We start from the raw sequence: 15,040 nt of genomic DNA, 5'->3' as shown, positions 1-15,040 counted from the left end.
CTCTGTTTTTAGCATTGCACTGCTCATTTAAAAGCCAATTTCCCTCTAAAACTGTACAAGTCCTTAATAAGACTCTTGCTTTTAATTTCTTACTTCAACTCTTAATTATTCAATTTCTTTTACTAATTTTTGCTTAAAAATTACATAATATTTCAATTCTCCATACCGCCATAAACCATAGCTGAGCAGTGCTCTGATTTAAAAAAAATAATAATAAAAGGAGCCAGGTGGTGGCACACCTGGTTAAGTGCTCAAGAACCTAGGTTAAAAGTCCTGGTCCCTACCTGCAGGGGGAATGCTTCATGACTGGTGCAGCAGTCCTGCAGGTGTCTCTCTTTCTCTCTCCTTCTCTGTCTGCCCCTCCCCTCTGAATTTATCTCTGTTTCTATCCAATAGTAAATAAAATATTAAAAAATGAAAATTTGCATAATATATGCATAGCACACATATATACATGCATATGTTTGCCATATGTAAACCTATCATATTCTACAGGTTTAAAATTTTTACTCTGCATATATTTATTTGGTCATTTGATTTTTAAAAACAAAATAAGACTAAATAAATATATCTTAGAGATTTGTAATAGTCTTATAGTTGGTAATAATTTCTGGTAATATGTTGTATTTAAGCAAGAAATGCCTCCATCCCCTTGCTGCTCATTACCATCAGAAAGATAAACTAAATAAGCAAATTCCTGCATTGGAATTTCATAGTTAGGCTTTAACAAACAAGTTAAAGCTGTTTATTATTATTATTGTTGTTATTATTGAGCTGGGGCTTCACATCTGCATAACTTCACAACCCAAAGCTGCTTTTTGTTCAAAGAGAGAGAGACAAGAGAGTGACAGTCACCTCTTATCTGTGCTCAAGTTCAAACCTGGTCTGCTGGCATGACAGGGAACATACCCAGTGAGGTATCTTTCCAAAGTTATAGCAGATTAATGCCTATACAAACAATCCTCTTAGATCTAGTCATAATGAGTTTGAGCCAGCGAGATAGCCAGGTAAGGACTTTGTTGGAGCTAGAACTTGCTGGCCTAAAACCTCAGAAAGCATAGGTTCAACTTTTGTACCACTTTGTATAGGAGCCCTGGTATTTTTCTTTTTCCCACTCTCTCTTGTAATAAATAAATAATTACTTTTGAATACATAATACCATATTTAATGTGTTCATAAATGTATGTCTTCATACTATTATTTTTGTGATGGTGCAACTTGATTTTGATTTTATACTTTTTATTTTTGGATTATTAAATTTTGGTTAGGCAACATACTTCACATCTTTTATTTTTCAGACATTCTATAAAACTATTTCATACAACTAATATTAGACTACTTAGGAATTTGAAAAATTATCGATTGCAGCTAAGAGATATTTCCTTGTATTCTTTTTTCCTTACTTTTTTTTGAGTTAACATCCTGTTACTCATTGATCCACTACAGAGTGACAGGATATATACATTGAGATCCTCAATAACAAACTTTAAAAAAGAATGACTAATTATTTTCAAATTTATCCTAATATTTCCTTGATGCTAGTATTAATTGTATATTATAGGGAATTCAGGATTCGCTTTTTTTATTGATTGGTGTCAGAAGTGACAATCTAGAATTCCCAGTTAATAATTTATGGGTGGATCAGCTTTATTGTGTTAATTTTAGTAAAAATAACTTGTAAGAAAAGCCATATATAGTTCTTGTGAATACTATTAGGGAAGATTTTTTTTTTCAAATACAGTACTGTCATTTTTCACGTGTCTGTATTCTACCACAGCAGGCCATATGATATAACTGCCTTAGTTTTAATGTAGATTAAGATTTACTAGCATGTGTCATTTTGTCATATAATGCTTTGTAACCAAACAAGTTCTAAGTATTATGTTAGCTTTAGCTAAGAGTATAAACTTCTGACTTGTTTGTATATCGTTATTTGATTTTTAGGCCTCTAACTGTGGCATTGTAGAAAGTATCCTCAACTGGGTGAAATTTAAGGCTCAGACCCAGCTGAATAAGAAGTGTTCATCAGTAAAATACAGTAAAATCAAAGGGATTCCCAAGCTGGATGATGCTAATGATGCTGGTAAGATTCATCTGTTTTTTAAAGATTCTGATTTAACTACTTGATCAGTTATAGACAATTTTATTTTCCACATATGCTTTTAAGTATAAAGTATAATTTTAATTCATTAAACTTTCTAAATGCAGTTATAGACAATTTTATTTTCCACATATGCTTTTAAGTATAAAGTATAATTTTAATTCATTAAACTTTCTAAATGCACCACGTATTGATAATTTTCAAGGGATAGGATTTCAGTAAGCAAATATAAGTGTTTAAATTGTCATACAACTTTTTGCCATGTTATTTGTGATCATTAATTATTCTTGCTTCACATTACTCACTGGTGAAATTGAGTACATTCCATTTTTACTTCTCTCAGGTGGCAAACATTCCTTAGAGTGTACCCTGATACTAACAGAGGGAGACTCTGCCAAGTCTCTGGCTGTGTCTGGATTAGGTGTGATTGGACGAGACAGATACGGTGTCTTCCCACTCAGGGGAAAAATCCTTAATGTACGGGAAGCTTCTCACAAGCAGGTACCAGTCTCCTCTATCTAGACATATTCGTACATGAGCAAGGCAGCCCATCTAGACATACTCGTACACGAGCAAGGCAGCCCATCCAGTTGTTGATTTTTTGAAATGTAAATTTGTGCTCATTTTTTGTATACTTAAAAATATTTTCATTTTTATATAGATCATGGAAAATGCAGAAATAAACAATATTATTAAAATAGTTGGCCTGCAGTACAAGAAAAGTTATGATGATGCAGAATCTCTGAAAACTTTACGCTATGGAAAGATTATGATTATGACTGATCAGGTTGGTTTGGAAATTGCACAGACTTAAAACTTATCTTTTTCAGGTCTTTTCAATGTTTGTTTTGTGAAGCATTTTTTTATTCTCTTTTTTTTATTGTCTTTATTTATGGATAGAGACAATCAGAAATCAGGAGGGAAGGGGAGATAGAGAGGGACAGACAGAGACACTTGTAGCACTGCTTTAGCACTCATAAAGCTTTCCCCCTCCAGGTGGGGACCGGGGACTCGAACCTGGGTCCTTGAGCACTGTAATATGTGCACTTAACCAGGTGTGCCACCACCCAGCCCCTTGAGACATTTTTGTAAGTGAAAAAGAGAGTAGGGAAAACAGTTTTTACTGACACTGTAGCACATTTTATAAGATCTAAGATATCTTTTTGGTTATTTAAAATGTTTACATGTGATAAGTGTCAGAAGAGTAGACTTCACAGCAGTCTTGGGGTTAAAGCTCTCCTGTAAGTAGCAAGAAAATAATGACATTTATAAATAGGAAGATCAGTGGACTAATGCTTAATATTTGTTGATAATGACATAATTTTGTGAAATAAACCTGGAAGAGACAATAGACAATAATACTTGAGAATGAAGAAGAAAGTTTATAAAGAATAATTTTTAATAATTTTTTTATATTTATTTATTTATCTTCCCTTTTGTTGCCCTTGTTGTTTTGTATTGTTGTTGGAAAGAAAAATTTTATATGCAGCCGACCACGATCTCTTTTTTTCCCTCCCATTTAAGTTCTTCAGTTAAAAGCATTTGTAGGGAAACATCTTCAAATAAAAAGAAGTTGTTGATACCTTGGAAGTGCTGCAGTGGATAAAGCAGTGAGGTCTCAAGTATGAGGTCCTGAGTTCTGTCCCCAGCTTCTCATGTGCCAGAGTGATGCTCTGGTTCTCTTCCTCTCTCATAAACAAACAAACAGATGTTTATTTATTTTAAAAAGTCGTTTTTCCTTCTTACTCTTCCTCCCTCCCCCTTTCTTTTCCCTCCCTCCCTCCTTTCTTCCTTCCTTCCTTCCTTCCTTCCTTCCTTCCTTCCTTCCTTCCTTCCTTCCTTCCTTCCTTCCTTCCTTCCTTCCTTTCTTTCTTTCTTTCTTTCTTTCTTTCTTTCTTTCTTTCTTTCTTTCTTTCTTTCTTTCTTTCTTTCTTTCTTTCATACCAGGACTTCATGCATATGTGTTTTCATCATTCCTGGGCTTCTTTTTCATTCAAATAGATAGAGGGAAAGACACCAAACAATGAAGGTTTCTCTGGTGCCATAACACCTCCCATATGGTTCTGGGGTTTGAACCTAGGCTGATTTTCATGGCAAGGCACACACCCTACCTGGTGAGCTATCTCTTCTGCCCATATTTTATAGTTTTAAGCAGAAATTAAGCAGTTTTTTTTTCCTGTAATGACAGATTGAGTTGGTTAGTAATTATTATAAATTTGTTTCTTTTTCTATGATCATTTAAATAACATCTACTGTTTGGTAAAATGCACTGGTAAATTTGTATGGTTTTTTACTTATGCTACAGTCATATATTTAAAATTTTATTTTAGGGAGTCGGGCGGTAGCACAGCAGGTTAAGCATAGGTGGCGCAAAATACAAGGACTGGTGTAAGGATCCTGGTTCAAGCCTCCAGCTTCCCACCTGCAGGGGGGTCACTTCACGGGTGGTGAAGCAGGTCTACAGGTGTCTATCTTTCTCTCCCCGTCTCTGTCTTCCTCTCCTCTCTCCATTTCTCTCTGTCCTATCCAACAATGATGGCAACAATAATAACAGTAACAATAAAGCAACAAGGGCAACAAAAGGGAATAAATAAAGAAAAAAATTTTAAAAATTTGTTTTAGTAATTGTGCTTTATGGAATTATTATAGCATTCTTTATTAACATTATTTAGGATCAAGATGGTTCTCACATAAAAGGCCTGCTTATTAATTTCATCCATCACAATTGGCCATCACTGTTGAAACATGGTTTTCTGGAAGAGTTCATTACTCCTATTGTAAAGGTACTTTTTTCACTAAAAATTTTATTTACTTTCATTTTTATTTTTTGTAATTATTATTAGTGATTTAACTGCAGCTTGTAAAGGTGCTTTTACATTAATATATTTCTATGTATTTGACAGGATAGCCAAACTAATTTTTTTTTTATTATTAATTTAAGGCAAGCAAAAATAAGCAGGAACTTTCCTTCTACAGTATTCCTGAATTTGATGAGTGGAAAAAACACATAGAAAACCAGAAAACCTGGAAAATAAAATACTACAAAGGTCTGTATTTTAAAATATTCGAATATGGAGAGATTTCTACTGATAGCAACTTATTTTAATATCAAAGTTTTCTTTTTAAAAAAATTTATTTATTTATTATTAGATAGTGACAGAAATTGAGAGGGGCAGGGGAGATAGAGAGGGAAAGAGACAGAGAGACGCAGACAGCCCTGCTTCACCACTCATAAAGCCCCCCACACACACACACAGGTGGGGAGCTTGGGCTTGAATCCAGGTCCTCGCACATTGTAACATGTGCGTTCAATGAGGAGCACCACCACCTGGCTCTTATTTTAATATCAGTAGAAGTACATTAGTTCCCACATTTGGATTTTGCTTATTATTCTTTTTATTTTATAAAATATATAGCATATTTAATAGGTGGTACTTAGCACATTTAAATAGATGATGGTGTGTACTTATGTGTCTGGAAGCATGTAATAACTAGTTTTTTTTTTCCATTTAAAATTGATCAGTTGGCACAGCTAATGTCAACTTTTAACCCACTGGTGTTAAACAGTCATTGATAATCATGATTCACAAACTTTTTTTTTCACTTTAAGGCATAGTTGACAAAATTGTGTACATATAAAGTGTACTTTATGATAATTGGTATTCATTTATGAAATGGCTCACACATGTAACAACACATCTGCCATTTTCCATAGTAAACCTTGTGTGTAGAGAATATTTACACTTCAGTCTTTTAGCTGCTTTTCAGTGTGCAATACAGTAGTATTAACTTTAGATACCATATTTTATGTTAGATTTCCAGAACTTATTCTTGTAATTGAAATTTGATTATTTTTTGATGGACATCTATTTCCACTACTGCTAGTGCCCTGGTAACCTCCATTTTTTTTTCTCTAAGTTTTTTTTTTAACTTTTCTTCTTGAACTTTTTAGGGTTGGGCACCAGTACGGCTAAAGAAGCAAAGGAGTATTTTGCTGATATGGAAAGGCATCGCATCTTGTTTAGATATGCTGGCCCTGAAGATGATGCTGCTATTACCTTGGTAATAAAGCTAATTTTGGGAAAAAAAAAATAACCAATATGCAACCCCCAGCCCACCATACTTTTTGTCCCAGTCTTGCTTTCCTATAAGTCTCTTTGGGTTTTTAATGCCCAAACTTGCTAATTCTAATATGCTTTTCTACTCCTTGTCTTTTCAGGCCCCCCCCCAACCCTGATTGTGTCCTGCTTTTATAGTTCTTGATAAAAGAAACTTAAGTTCTCAGAAAATACTATTTAGTTATTTGCTTATAAACTTTAGTTTTGATAGAATTAATTTTATTTTGAATGTATGAAGTTATTACCTGGAATCTTTCAGGCATTCAGTAAGAAGAAGATTGATGACAGAAAAGAATGGTTAACAAATTTTATGGAAGATCGAAGACAGCGCAGGTTACACGGCTTGCCAGAGGTCAGTTATAAGGAATGGTGATCTTGGGGAAAGACTGAAACTCATGGACTATAATGACAGTGTCGCTATATGACTTTTCTCTTAGCAATTCTTATATGGTACAGCAACAAAGCATTTGACTTATAATGATTTCATCAATAAGGAATTGATTCTTTTCTCAAACTCAGACAACGAAAGATCTATACCATCTCTTGTTGATGGTAAGTAACTTTTGTTTAAGAATTTTTCATTTTTGTATGCTATTATGCTATTGAATATATTTTAATTTCATGTATTTAGGGCCATCCTTAAAGATAAAATTATAAAAAAATACTTGAAGTTGCTTTTGAGATGTTTTGGAAAACTTAAGTCTTTTCTATTCCTTAATTTGAAGTTTAAAATGTTTTTAAGGTTTTCAGGGGAAAAAAAGCTAACTTCTAAGGCAAAATAAGTAAAGCATTTATTCCACACTGATTCCACTCAGCCTTCAAACATGTTTTAAAGAATTTGTAAAATTCTTTTTCTTTCTCACTTGCTTGCTTGCCCCCTTCCTTCCTCTTTCTTTCTTTCTTTCTTTCTTTCTTTCTTTCTTTCTTTCTTTCTTTCTTTCTTTCTTTCTTTCTTTCTTTCTTTCTTTCCTAGAGCACTGATCAGGTGGTGTGGGGGATTGAACCTGGGACTTTGGAGCCTCAGGCATGGAAGTCTTTTAAAATAACCATTATGCTATCTACCCCCATGTGTTTTGATTTTAAAGCTAATAAGAGATGTTTCTACTTATCCATAAACTTACAGCATTTGCATTCCCTTCTCTGAAATCTTCCTCCTAGCTGTTGTCAATAAGTATATGCTTGTGTTATTTTTATTTGCATTCTTAATTAAGACTATAAAATATACTTGAAAGTGCCCAATATTAAATCTATCCATTCTTCCTTCCTTCCTCTTCTTCCCCCTTCCACTCCCCTGTATACCGCATGAGTTTTTGCTGGGGCTCAGTGCTCACACTGAGACTCCAGTGTGACCATTTTCCTCCCTTCCTCCCTTCCTCCCTCCCTTCCTCCCTTCCTTCCTTCCTTGGTGTAGAGCCAAAGAATGATAGAGAAGCAGAGTAATTTGCTTACATTATCTTAAGTAGTCCTTATGATTACCCTACTGGTAATTTAATTAATTCTTTCCACATATGAGGACACCAAGACTTACTGGTTTGATAATTTGCATAATGGGACATGGTATATGGTTAAGTTGAGTAAACAGAGGGTCAGGGAGATAGCTCAGCCTTAGAGTACAAGACGTGTATGCCTGAAGCCCTCAAGGCCTTTGGTTTAATCCTTCACACTTTAGCTTGGCAGTGCTTTTGTCTCTTCTTTCATAATAAATATTAAAAAATTGAATATAGGGGGAGTCAGGCTGTAGCGCAGTGGGTTAAGCGCAGGTGGCGCAAAGCACAAGGACCGGCATAAGGATCCCGGTTCGAACCCCGGCTCCCCACCTGCAGGGGAGTCGCTTCACAGGTGGTGAAGCAGGTCTGCAGGTGTCTGTCTTTCTCTCCTCCTCTCTGTCTTCCCCTCCTCTCTCCATTTCTCTCTGTCCTATCCAACAACGACGACAACAACAATAATAACTACAACAATAAAACAACAAGGGCAACAAAAGGGAATAAATAAATAAAATAAAAAATTAAAAAAAAAAAATTGAATATAAAACAGGAAGGCCGGTCTGCAGGTGTCTATCTTTCTCTATCTCCTCCTCTTTCAATTTTTCTCTGTCCTATCCAATTAAAAAAATAAAAAGGAAAAAATGGCCACCAGGAGCAGTGAGTTCATAGTGCTGGTACTGAGCCCCAGCGATAACCCTGGAGGCAAAATAAAATAAAATGGGAGGCATCAAGATTAGTGAAATTCTAAAGCTTGCATTCTTTATCTTTACTACCACAATATACCTCTTGTTTATGAAGGTCTTCCTAATGTAGTGTACTCTGATATAATTTTCAGGCTCATGGGTCATTTGTTGATAACCTTAGTCATTCCTGAGTATATGAGCATTTTGAAACTTCTAGGAAAGCAATTTGTCGTTCCTAAACAGGTCTTCAGTACCGGAAGGTGGCCTGTCATTTGGCATTCTGCTTTCTGGAATAGATCAAGATGATGCAAAACACTTATATGAGAGTCTGGCATGTGGCTCACCTGGTAGAGCACATGCAATACCACGTACAAAGACCCAAGTTGAGGCTCAGAGTATCAAGTGGGAACACCTGCGTGGGGAAAGCTTCACGAGTAGTGGTGTGGTCTTCAGCATCTTCTCTCCCAGTCTCTCACATTCTGTCTAAAAAAGGAAGAAGAAAAAGAAAGAGGAAAAAAAAGTCTGCCAGTAGTAAGAATAGTGCAGGCACTAGGCTCCATTGATAACACTGGTGGCAAAAAAAAAAAAAAAAGGATGACTTCACTTTGTTATAGGGTCTCAAGTAGCAATTTGGTCAATTATTTTTCAAAAACAAGCTTTATCTTTGATTTTTCTCTTGACTATGTAGAACATTATTGTCACTAAAGAAACACTTCAATTTAATCTTGAGTACGATTTTTAAAAGAGGGTTATTCTTTTCAAAAATAGGCTTTAAACCAGGCCAACGAAAAGTTTTGTTTACCTGTTTCAAGAGAAATGATAAACGTGAAGTAAAAGTTGCCCAGTTGGCTGGATCTGTTGCTGAAATGTCTGCTTATCATCACGGAGAAGTAAGCATTAAGATTGACTTAGTTAGGAATTGTATCTACTGCCATGTAAAATGATAATTCAATTTAATATTTTTATTTTACTTTATAAAGTCTTTGAGAATATAAATGAAAAATTGGTATATTGAGTAGAAAATATGGAATGTATATGGAAAAATAGAATGCTAATATCGCATTTTCTCTGTTCCTGTTGTATAGCAAGCATTAATGATGACTATTGTGAATTTGGCTCAGAATTTTGTGGGAAGTAACAATATTAACTTGCTTCAGCCTATTGGTCAGTTTGGAACTCGGCTTCATGGTGGCAAAGACGCTGCAAGCCCTCGTTATATTTTCACAATGTTAAGGTAGTCCTTTGCTTATATAAAAGTATAAAGTTGTGGTTGAATTGTATTGGTACTAAGTAAATGCTTAGTAGATTGTGTTGAGGTTGAATGTTCCAAATTATTTGATTGCTCATAGAATAAAACTTGTTGATAACAATTACTATAAGTTCTTGGTGAAACAAGTATTAATGAGTGTAAGGAATTTTTTTCTATCCCAACTTTACTTTTTAAGCTGAGATGGGCTTTGTGGATTAGTCAGAATAAGATAAAATATTTGGAAATTTCTTTGTGAATACTAAAGAATTTAGGTTGGTCAGTAAATGTATACATAAGTAAAGTGGGGTTACTTTATTCTGGCTTTGTGTCTCAGAATGATATTTAGTAATAAGGATAGATAAACTTTAGTGTTAAACATATCAAATAAAAAATAAATGCATTTAAATTTAAAAAAATCTAATCCTTTAATTATACATAAAATTATTCCTAAAACCATGACTCCCCATCTTTCTTTTTTACTTTATTAGCTCTTTAGCAAGACTGCTTTTTCCTGCTGTGGATGACAACCTGCTTAAATTTCTATATGACGATAATCAACGTGTAGAGCCTGAATGGTATATTCCCATAATTCCCATGGTTTTAATAAATGGTGCTGAGGGCATTGGTACTGGATGGGCTTGTAAATTGCCCAACTATGATGCAAGGGAGATTGTAAACAATGTCAGACGAATGCTAGATGGCTTGGATCCTAATCCCATGGTAATTATTTAGAATTTATTGTTTATCTTATTTATTTAACAAATGATACTGTGTAAGTTACAAAGTCTAGTCACTTTAGAAAACTAATAGAATATTCTTGTTTTAGAACATATAGGTAATTAAGACATTCATTTATAACTTTGACATGTGTTCACATTAAAAGATAAAATTTTGGAAAAAGTCAGGATGTCAGTTTTATGGAGAGAAGCTGTTAATTGAAATTTTAAAAATACACCATATTCCTAGCTGTACGTTATCTAAAATAAATCATTCATGACAGAGCTATACAGTTTTTTTCAAGTAATACCATTTTACTATAGATTTAAGTATCCTGTATTTTTTTTAAAACATAATCTATTCAGTTTTTTTCTTTGCTAGAACCCTCCAAGGAAAACCTCAAAAAAAAAAAAAGTCTTCTCTTCTTAAACACAATTAAAAATCACCTGGAAATTTCCATTTGTTGTCACATGTAAATAAAATGTGTCTTTACTACAACAGACAGTAGTATTCATTGTAGGGAATATGAAGTGGAAAAATTATTTCATATAAAAGAAGATGAAGTGATCCAGGAGATGGTGCAGTAGATAATGCATTGGATTCTCAAGCATGAGGCTCCTGGTTCAATCCTCGGCAGCACATGTACCAGTGTGATGTCTGGTTCTCTCTCTCTCTCCTCATATCTTTTCATTAATAAATAAAATCTTAAAGAAAAATAAAGCAAGATGGTGCCAGCACTATGAATCCACTGTTGCCGGAGGCTATTTTTCCCCTTTTGTTGCCCTTGTTGTTTATCGTTGTTGTTATTGTTGTTACTGCTGTTGCTGTTGGATAGGACAGAGAGAAATAGAGAGAGGAGGGGAAGACGGGGGAGAGAAAGACAGACACCTGCAGACCTGCTTCTCTGCTTGTGAAGTGACCCTCACTGCAGGTGGGGACCTGGGGCTTGAAACAGGATCCTTAGGGCCGGCCTTGCACTTTGTACCACGTGTGCTTAACCCATTGTGCTACCACGAGGGCCCCCAAGGTGAACAATTTTTACAAGTTTAATATCTGACACATTTCTTTCAAAGTTTATTTCATTTAAAAAAATTTAAAATAAAATAGTTATGGGAGTCGGGCTGTAGCACAGCGGGTTAAGCGCAGGTGGCGCAAAGCACAAGGATCGGCATAAGGATCCCGGTTCGAACCCCGGCTCCCCACCTGCAGGGGAGTCGCTTCACAGGCGGTTGAAGCAGGTCTGCAGGTGTCTGTCTTTCTCTCCTCCTCTCTGTCTTCCCCTCCTCTCTCCATTTCTCTCTGTCCTATCCAACAACGACAACAACAATAATAACTACAACAATAAAACAAGGGCAACAAAAGGGAATAAATAAATAAAATAAATTAAAAAAAATAATAAAATAGTTATATACTAAGTGTATAATTTGTAATCTATTTTCCCTTTCAGACTTTAATATTTGCAAATATTTCTAACAAGCATCTCAAAGCACTTTTTATGATTATGTCACTTTGTTTCCTTTGAGGTAAATTTCAGAGTACACGTGTGCGTTGTGTACACACACACACAAACACACACACACAGACACATACACATGCACACACACACATACAACATGACACTTAAATGCTATATGTGGTAATATGCTAAGTGGTCAAGTGATGGACTATGCCTGTCTTCAGAAAGTTAATCTGTGATTAAGACATCAAGTTTGACACTTAGAGTGACAAAATATCTGAATAGTTAATAAGTTTGAAGAAACGTCCTGCGCTGTATGTTTAAGTTCTTAATGATCATAAAAAATGTGATTATTTTTGAAGAGGGAGAAGTTGTTTGTATTTAGGCTGAGAATAATGAGTGAAATTTGGATAGATAAATGTTTTGTTAGGAGCTGACTTTATTTCAGAATTAATATATTGAGTAAAAGTGAAATTTTACTCAATTTAGTAGAGAAAAGGTAGCCAGAATGAGTCAAATTGTTCAAGACTTTCAATGTAAGACCTACATTTAATTTAAAGGGTGATTAATCTGGGGGGGGAATGGGGCATGTTGGCAGTACACTATAAAGTTGTAGTATTCTAGAAAGAATAAAAGTGATGCTAAGGTTTTGAGATTAAGGTATCTGTGGATTATATTAGCAAGAAATATGAACTCAAGATAGATTCATGGGAAGTGACCATTGAAGACAAGGGCTCCATTACAGTCATACCAATAGTGTAGACCAAGAGGCATATGCAATACTGGTGCTTAGGAGGGAAGTTGGAACTTGAAGTTGCTTTTATTTTTCTCTGCAGCTTCCAAACTACAAAAATTTTAAAGGGACGATCCAAGAACTTGGTCAAAACCAATATGCAGTCAGTGGTGAAATATTTGTGGTTGATAGAAACACAGTAGAGATTACAGAGCTTCCAGTTAGAACTTGGACACAGGTGAGTAGTAACGATGTGAGCTGCCTGTGAGGAGGGCAGCTTTTCTTCCTGGTAAGAATGATCCCATCATTATTTACCTAAGTCTTTATAGTTTAAAAAAATTTCCTTTACATATTTTTGATTCTCAATTGACTATAGTCTGAATATTCATCTAGTAATTGAAAAGTTTTAAAGATGTATCTAAGTGTAAAGTGACTAACTTTTAAAGAGATCTGTTTACTTTGAGATGAGAATGTAAGAAAGTATTTCAAATCTTTCTAACAGTGACCAATAAAATCATGTCAATTTGAACCAGCTATTATAGATTTTAAAGTGTACATACTGTCATGCCAGGTTTATTTCATGTTATCCTTTTCATACTCAACCTTATTCTTGCCCTCTGGAGTATCAGCAGATCAGAAACATTACTGTGTATATCCTTTATATTTGCTGTCACATAATGAGACGCCCATATATTGTCTTCTATGGGAACTATGCAAGAATGATGATGGTGCAGGCTTTTTTCTTCTTTTTTTTTGTTTCCCTCACTGGAGTTGAGACTTAAAATAAATTGCATGACTTGTTATAGGAGAACATGAATGTGTATCATGGCAAAAATCACTTATTTTAAAATCTTTTATAGGTATATAAAGAACAGGTTTTAGAACCTATGCTTAATGGAACAGATAAGACACCAGCATTAATTTCTGATTATAAAGAGTATCATACTGACACAACTGTGAAATTCGTGGTGAAAATGACCGAGGAGAAACTAGCACAAGCAGAAGCTGCTGGACTGCACAAAGTTTTTAAACTTCAAACTACTCTTACTTGTAATTCTATGGTAATTGAGTAGATTTACTATTAACCTTTTATTATGTCATAAGTTGAATTGTTTCTGTCTTCATAATATGAGTGGCTATAGGAAGTCAGAAAGAGTTTTTCCTCTTGTGTATTTGCTGAAGAATCTAGAGAGATACTCCTTTTATTCTGTCATTCAGTACTCTTAATCCCACTCCACATTTATGCACCTGGGTTTGAACATACAAGATATATGACTACAATTTAAGGGAGTTATTTTTGCAGGATTATTCTATGCTTGTCATTACCAGCAAGCACTTTTATTGTGGAGAACTTAGCTCATAACTCAAATCAGATTTATTAAGCTTTGACACTTATGTTTATATATAATTGGAGAGGAGAGTATCGGTGACTATGTATGACTGCAGTAGTCTCAACCCAAAGATGCTTTTAGAGTTAAAAATAAAGAAAACACAGGGTGAGGTAGATAGCATAATGGTTATGCAACGTTACTGTCATGCTTGAGGCTTCCAGGTCACAGGTTCAGTCCTCTACACCACCATAAGTCAGAGCTGAGCAGTGCTCTGGCAAAAATAAACAAATAAAGAAATAAATTCTTAACTAAGTAAATAAATAAACAAGATGTGCCTATTAAAATGGAAAGGAAAAATACAGTAGTGTTATTGCTGAGAAACAGTAACCATAATCTGCCAAAAAGGAAGATTGATGGAAAAAAAGAATGGAAAAATTAGTCTGGGGGCCGGGTAGTGGCACACCTGGTTGAGCACACGTTACGGTGCACAAGGAACTGGGTTCAAGTCCCTGGTCCCCACTTGCAGGGGGAAAGCTTTGCAAGTGGTAAAGCAGGGCTGCAGGTGTCTCTCTGTTTCTCTATCCCCCTCCTCTCAATTTCTGGCTGTCTCTATTCAATAAGTAAAGATAATAAAAAAATTTAAAAAAAAGAAAAATTAGTCTGAAAACACATTGAGGAAGTGTGAGTGACATAACATGATTATAAAAATAAAAAAGACACACATTCATGAGTATAGAAGAGAGAACTTTATATCTAACACCATTTTAAAATGTGGAGATTATGATTTTTTTTCTTTGAAATAAATTTTCTTAGTATTTTTTTAGCTATTTGCTTATTAAATATGCATTTAATTCATTTTTATCATTTTATGAGGGTTAATGGTTTACAGTATAATTGTTGACTCTATTTAAAAGAACATTTGTGGGGTTGGGCGGTAGTGCAATGGGTTAAGCACACTATGCCACAAAGCGCAAGGACCTGCATAAGGATTCTGGTTTGAGCCCCCGCCTCCCCACCTGCAGGGGGTCACTTCACAGGTGGTGAATCAGCAGGTCTGCAGGTGTCTGTCTTTCTCTCCTCCTCTTGGTCTTCCCCTCCTCTCTCCATTTCTCTCTGTCCTGTCCCACAACAATGACATCAGTAACAACAATAAGAGTAACAACAACAA

At 35.0% G+C, this 15,040-nt stretch overlaps 1 protein-coding gene across 2 annotated transcripts in view; it reads left to right on the top strand.

The window, feature by feature from the left end:
* The window catches only part of TOP2B (DNA topoisomerase II beta), a 69,667-nt gene that overhangs the window by 29,057 nt on the left and 25,570 nt on the right, over positions 1 to 15,040 (top strand). For both annotated transcript variants that reach the window (XM_060180440.1, XM_060180439.1), the window contains exons 11-23: positions 1,945 to 2,083; positions 2,445 to 2,602; positions 2,763 to 2,888; positions 4,774 to 4,884; positions 5,043 to 5,148; positions 6,054 to 6,163; positions 6,479 to 6,571; positions 6,657 to 6,771; positions 9,155 to 9,276; positions 9,472 to 9,620; positions 10,124 to 10,355; positions 12,645 to 12,779; positions 13,402 to 13,602. In XM_060180440.1, coding sequence (XP_060036423.1) covers positions 1,945 to 2,083; positions 2,445 to 2,602; positions 2,763 to 2,888; positions 4,774 to 4,884; positions 5,043 to 5,148; positions 6,054 to 6,163; positions 6,479 to 6,571; positions 6,657 to 6,771; positions 9,155 to 9,276; positions 9,472 to 9,620; positions 10,124 to 10,355; positions 12,645 to 12,779; positions 13,402 to 13,602 — 1,797 coding nt within the window. The remainder of the gene's footprint in view (positions 1 to 1,944; positions 2,084 to 2,444; positions 2,603 to 2,762; positions 2,889 to 4,773; positions 4,885 to 5,042; positions 5,149 to 6,053; positions 6,164 to 6,478; positions 6,572 to 6,656; positions 6,772 to 9,154; positions 9,277 to 9,471; positions 9,621 to 10,123; positions 10,356 to 12,644; positions 12,780 to 13,401; positions 13,603 to 15,040) is intronic.

This window comes from Erinaceus europaeus, chromosome 21 (assembly GCF_950295315.1).
Source record: "Erinaceus europaeus chromosome 21, mEriEur2.1, whole genome shotgun sequence".
NCBI lineage: Eukaryota > Metazoa > Chordata > Mammalia > Eulipotyphla > Erinaceidae > Erinaceus > Erinaceus europaeus.
The sequence above is the reverse complement of the archived record's forward strand: the minus strand, read 5'-3'. Positions and strand labels throughout refer to the sequence as shown.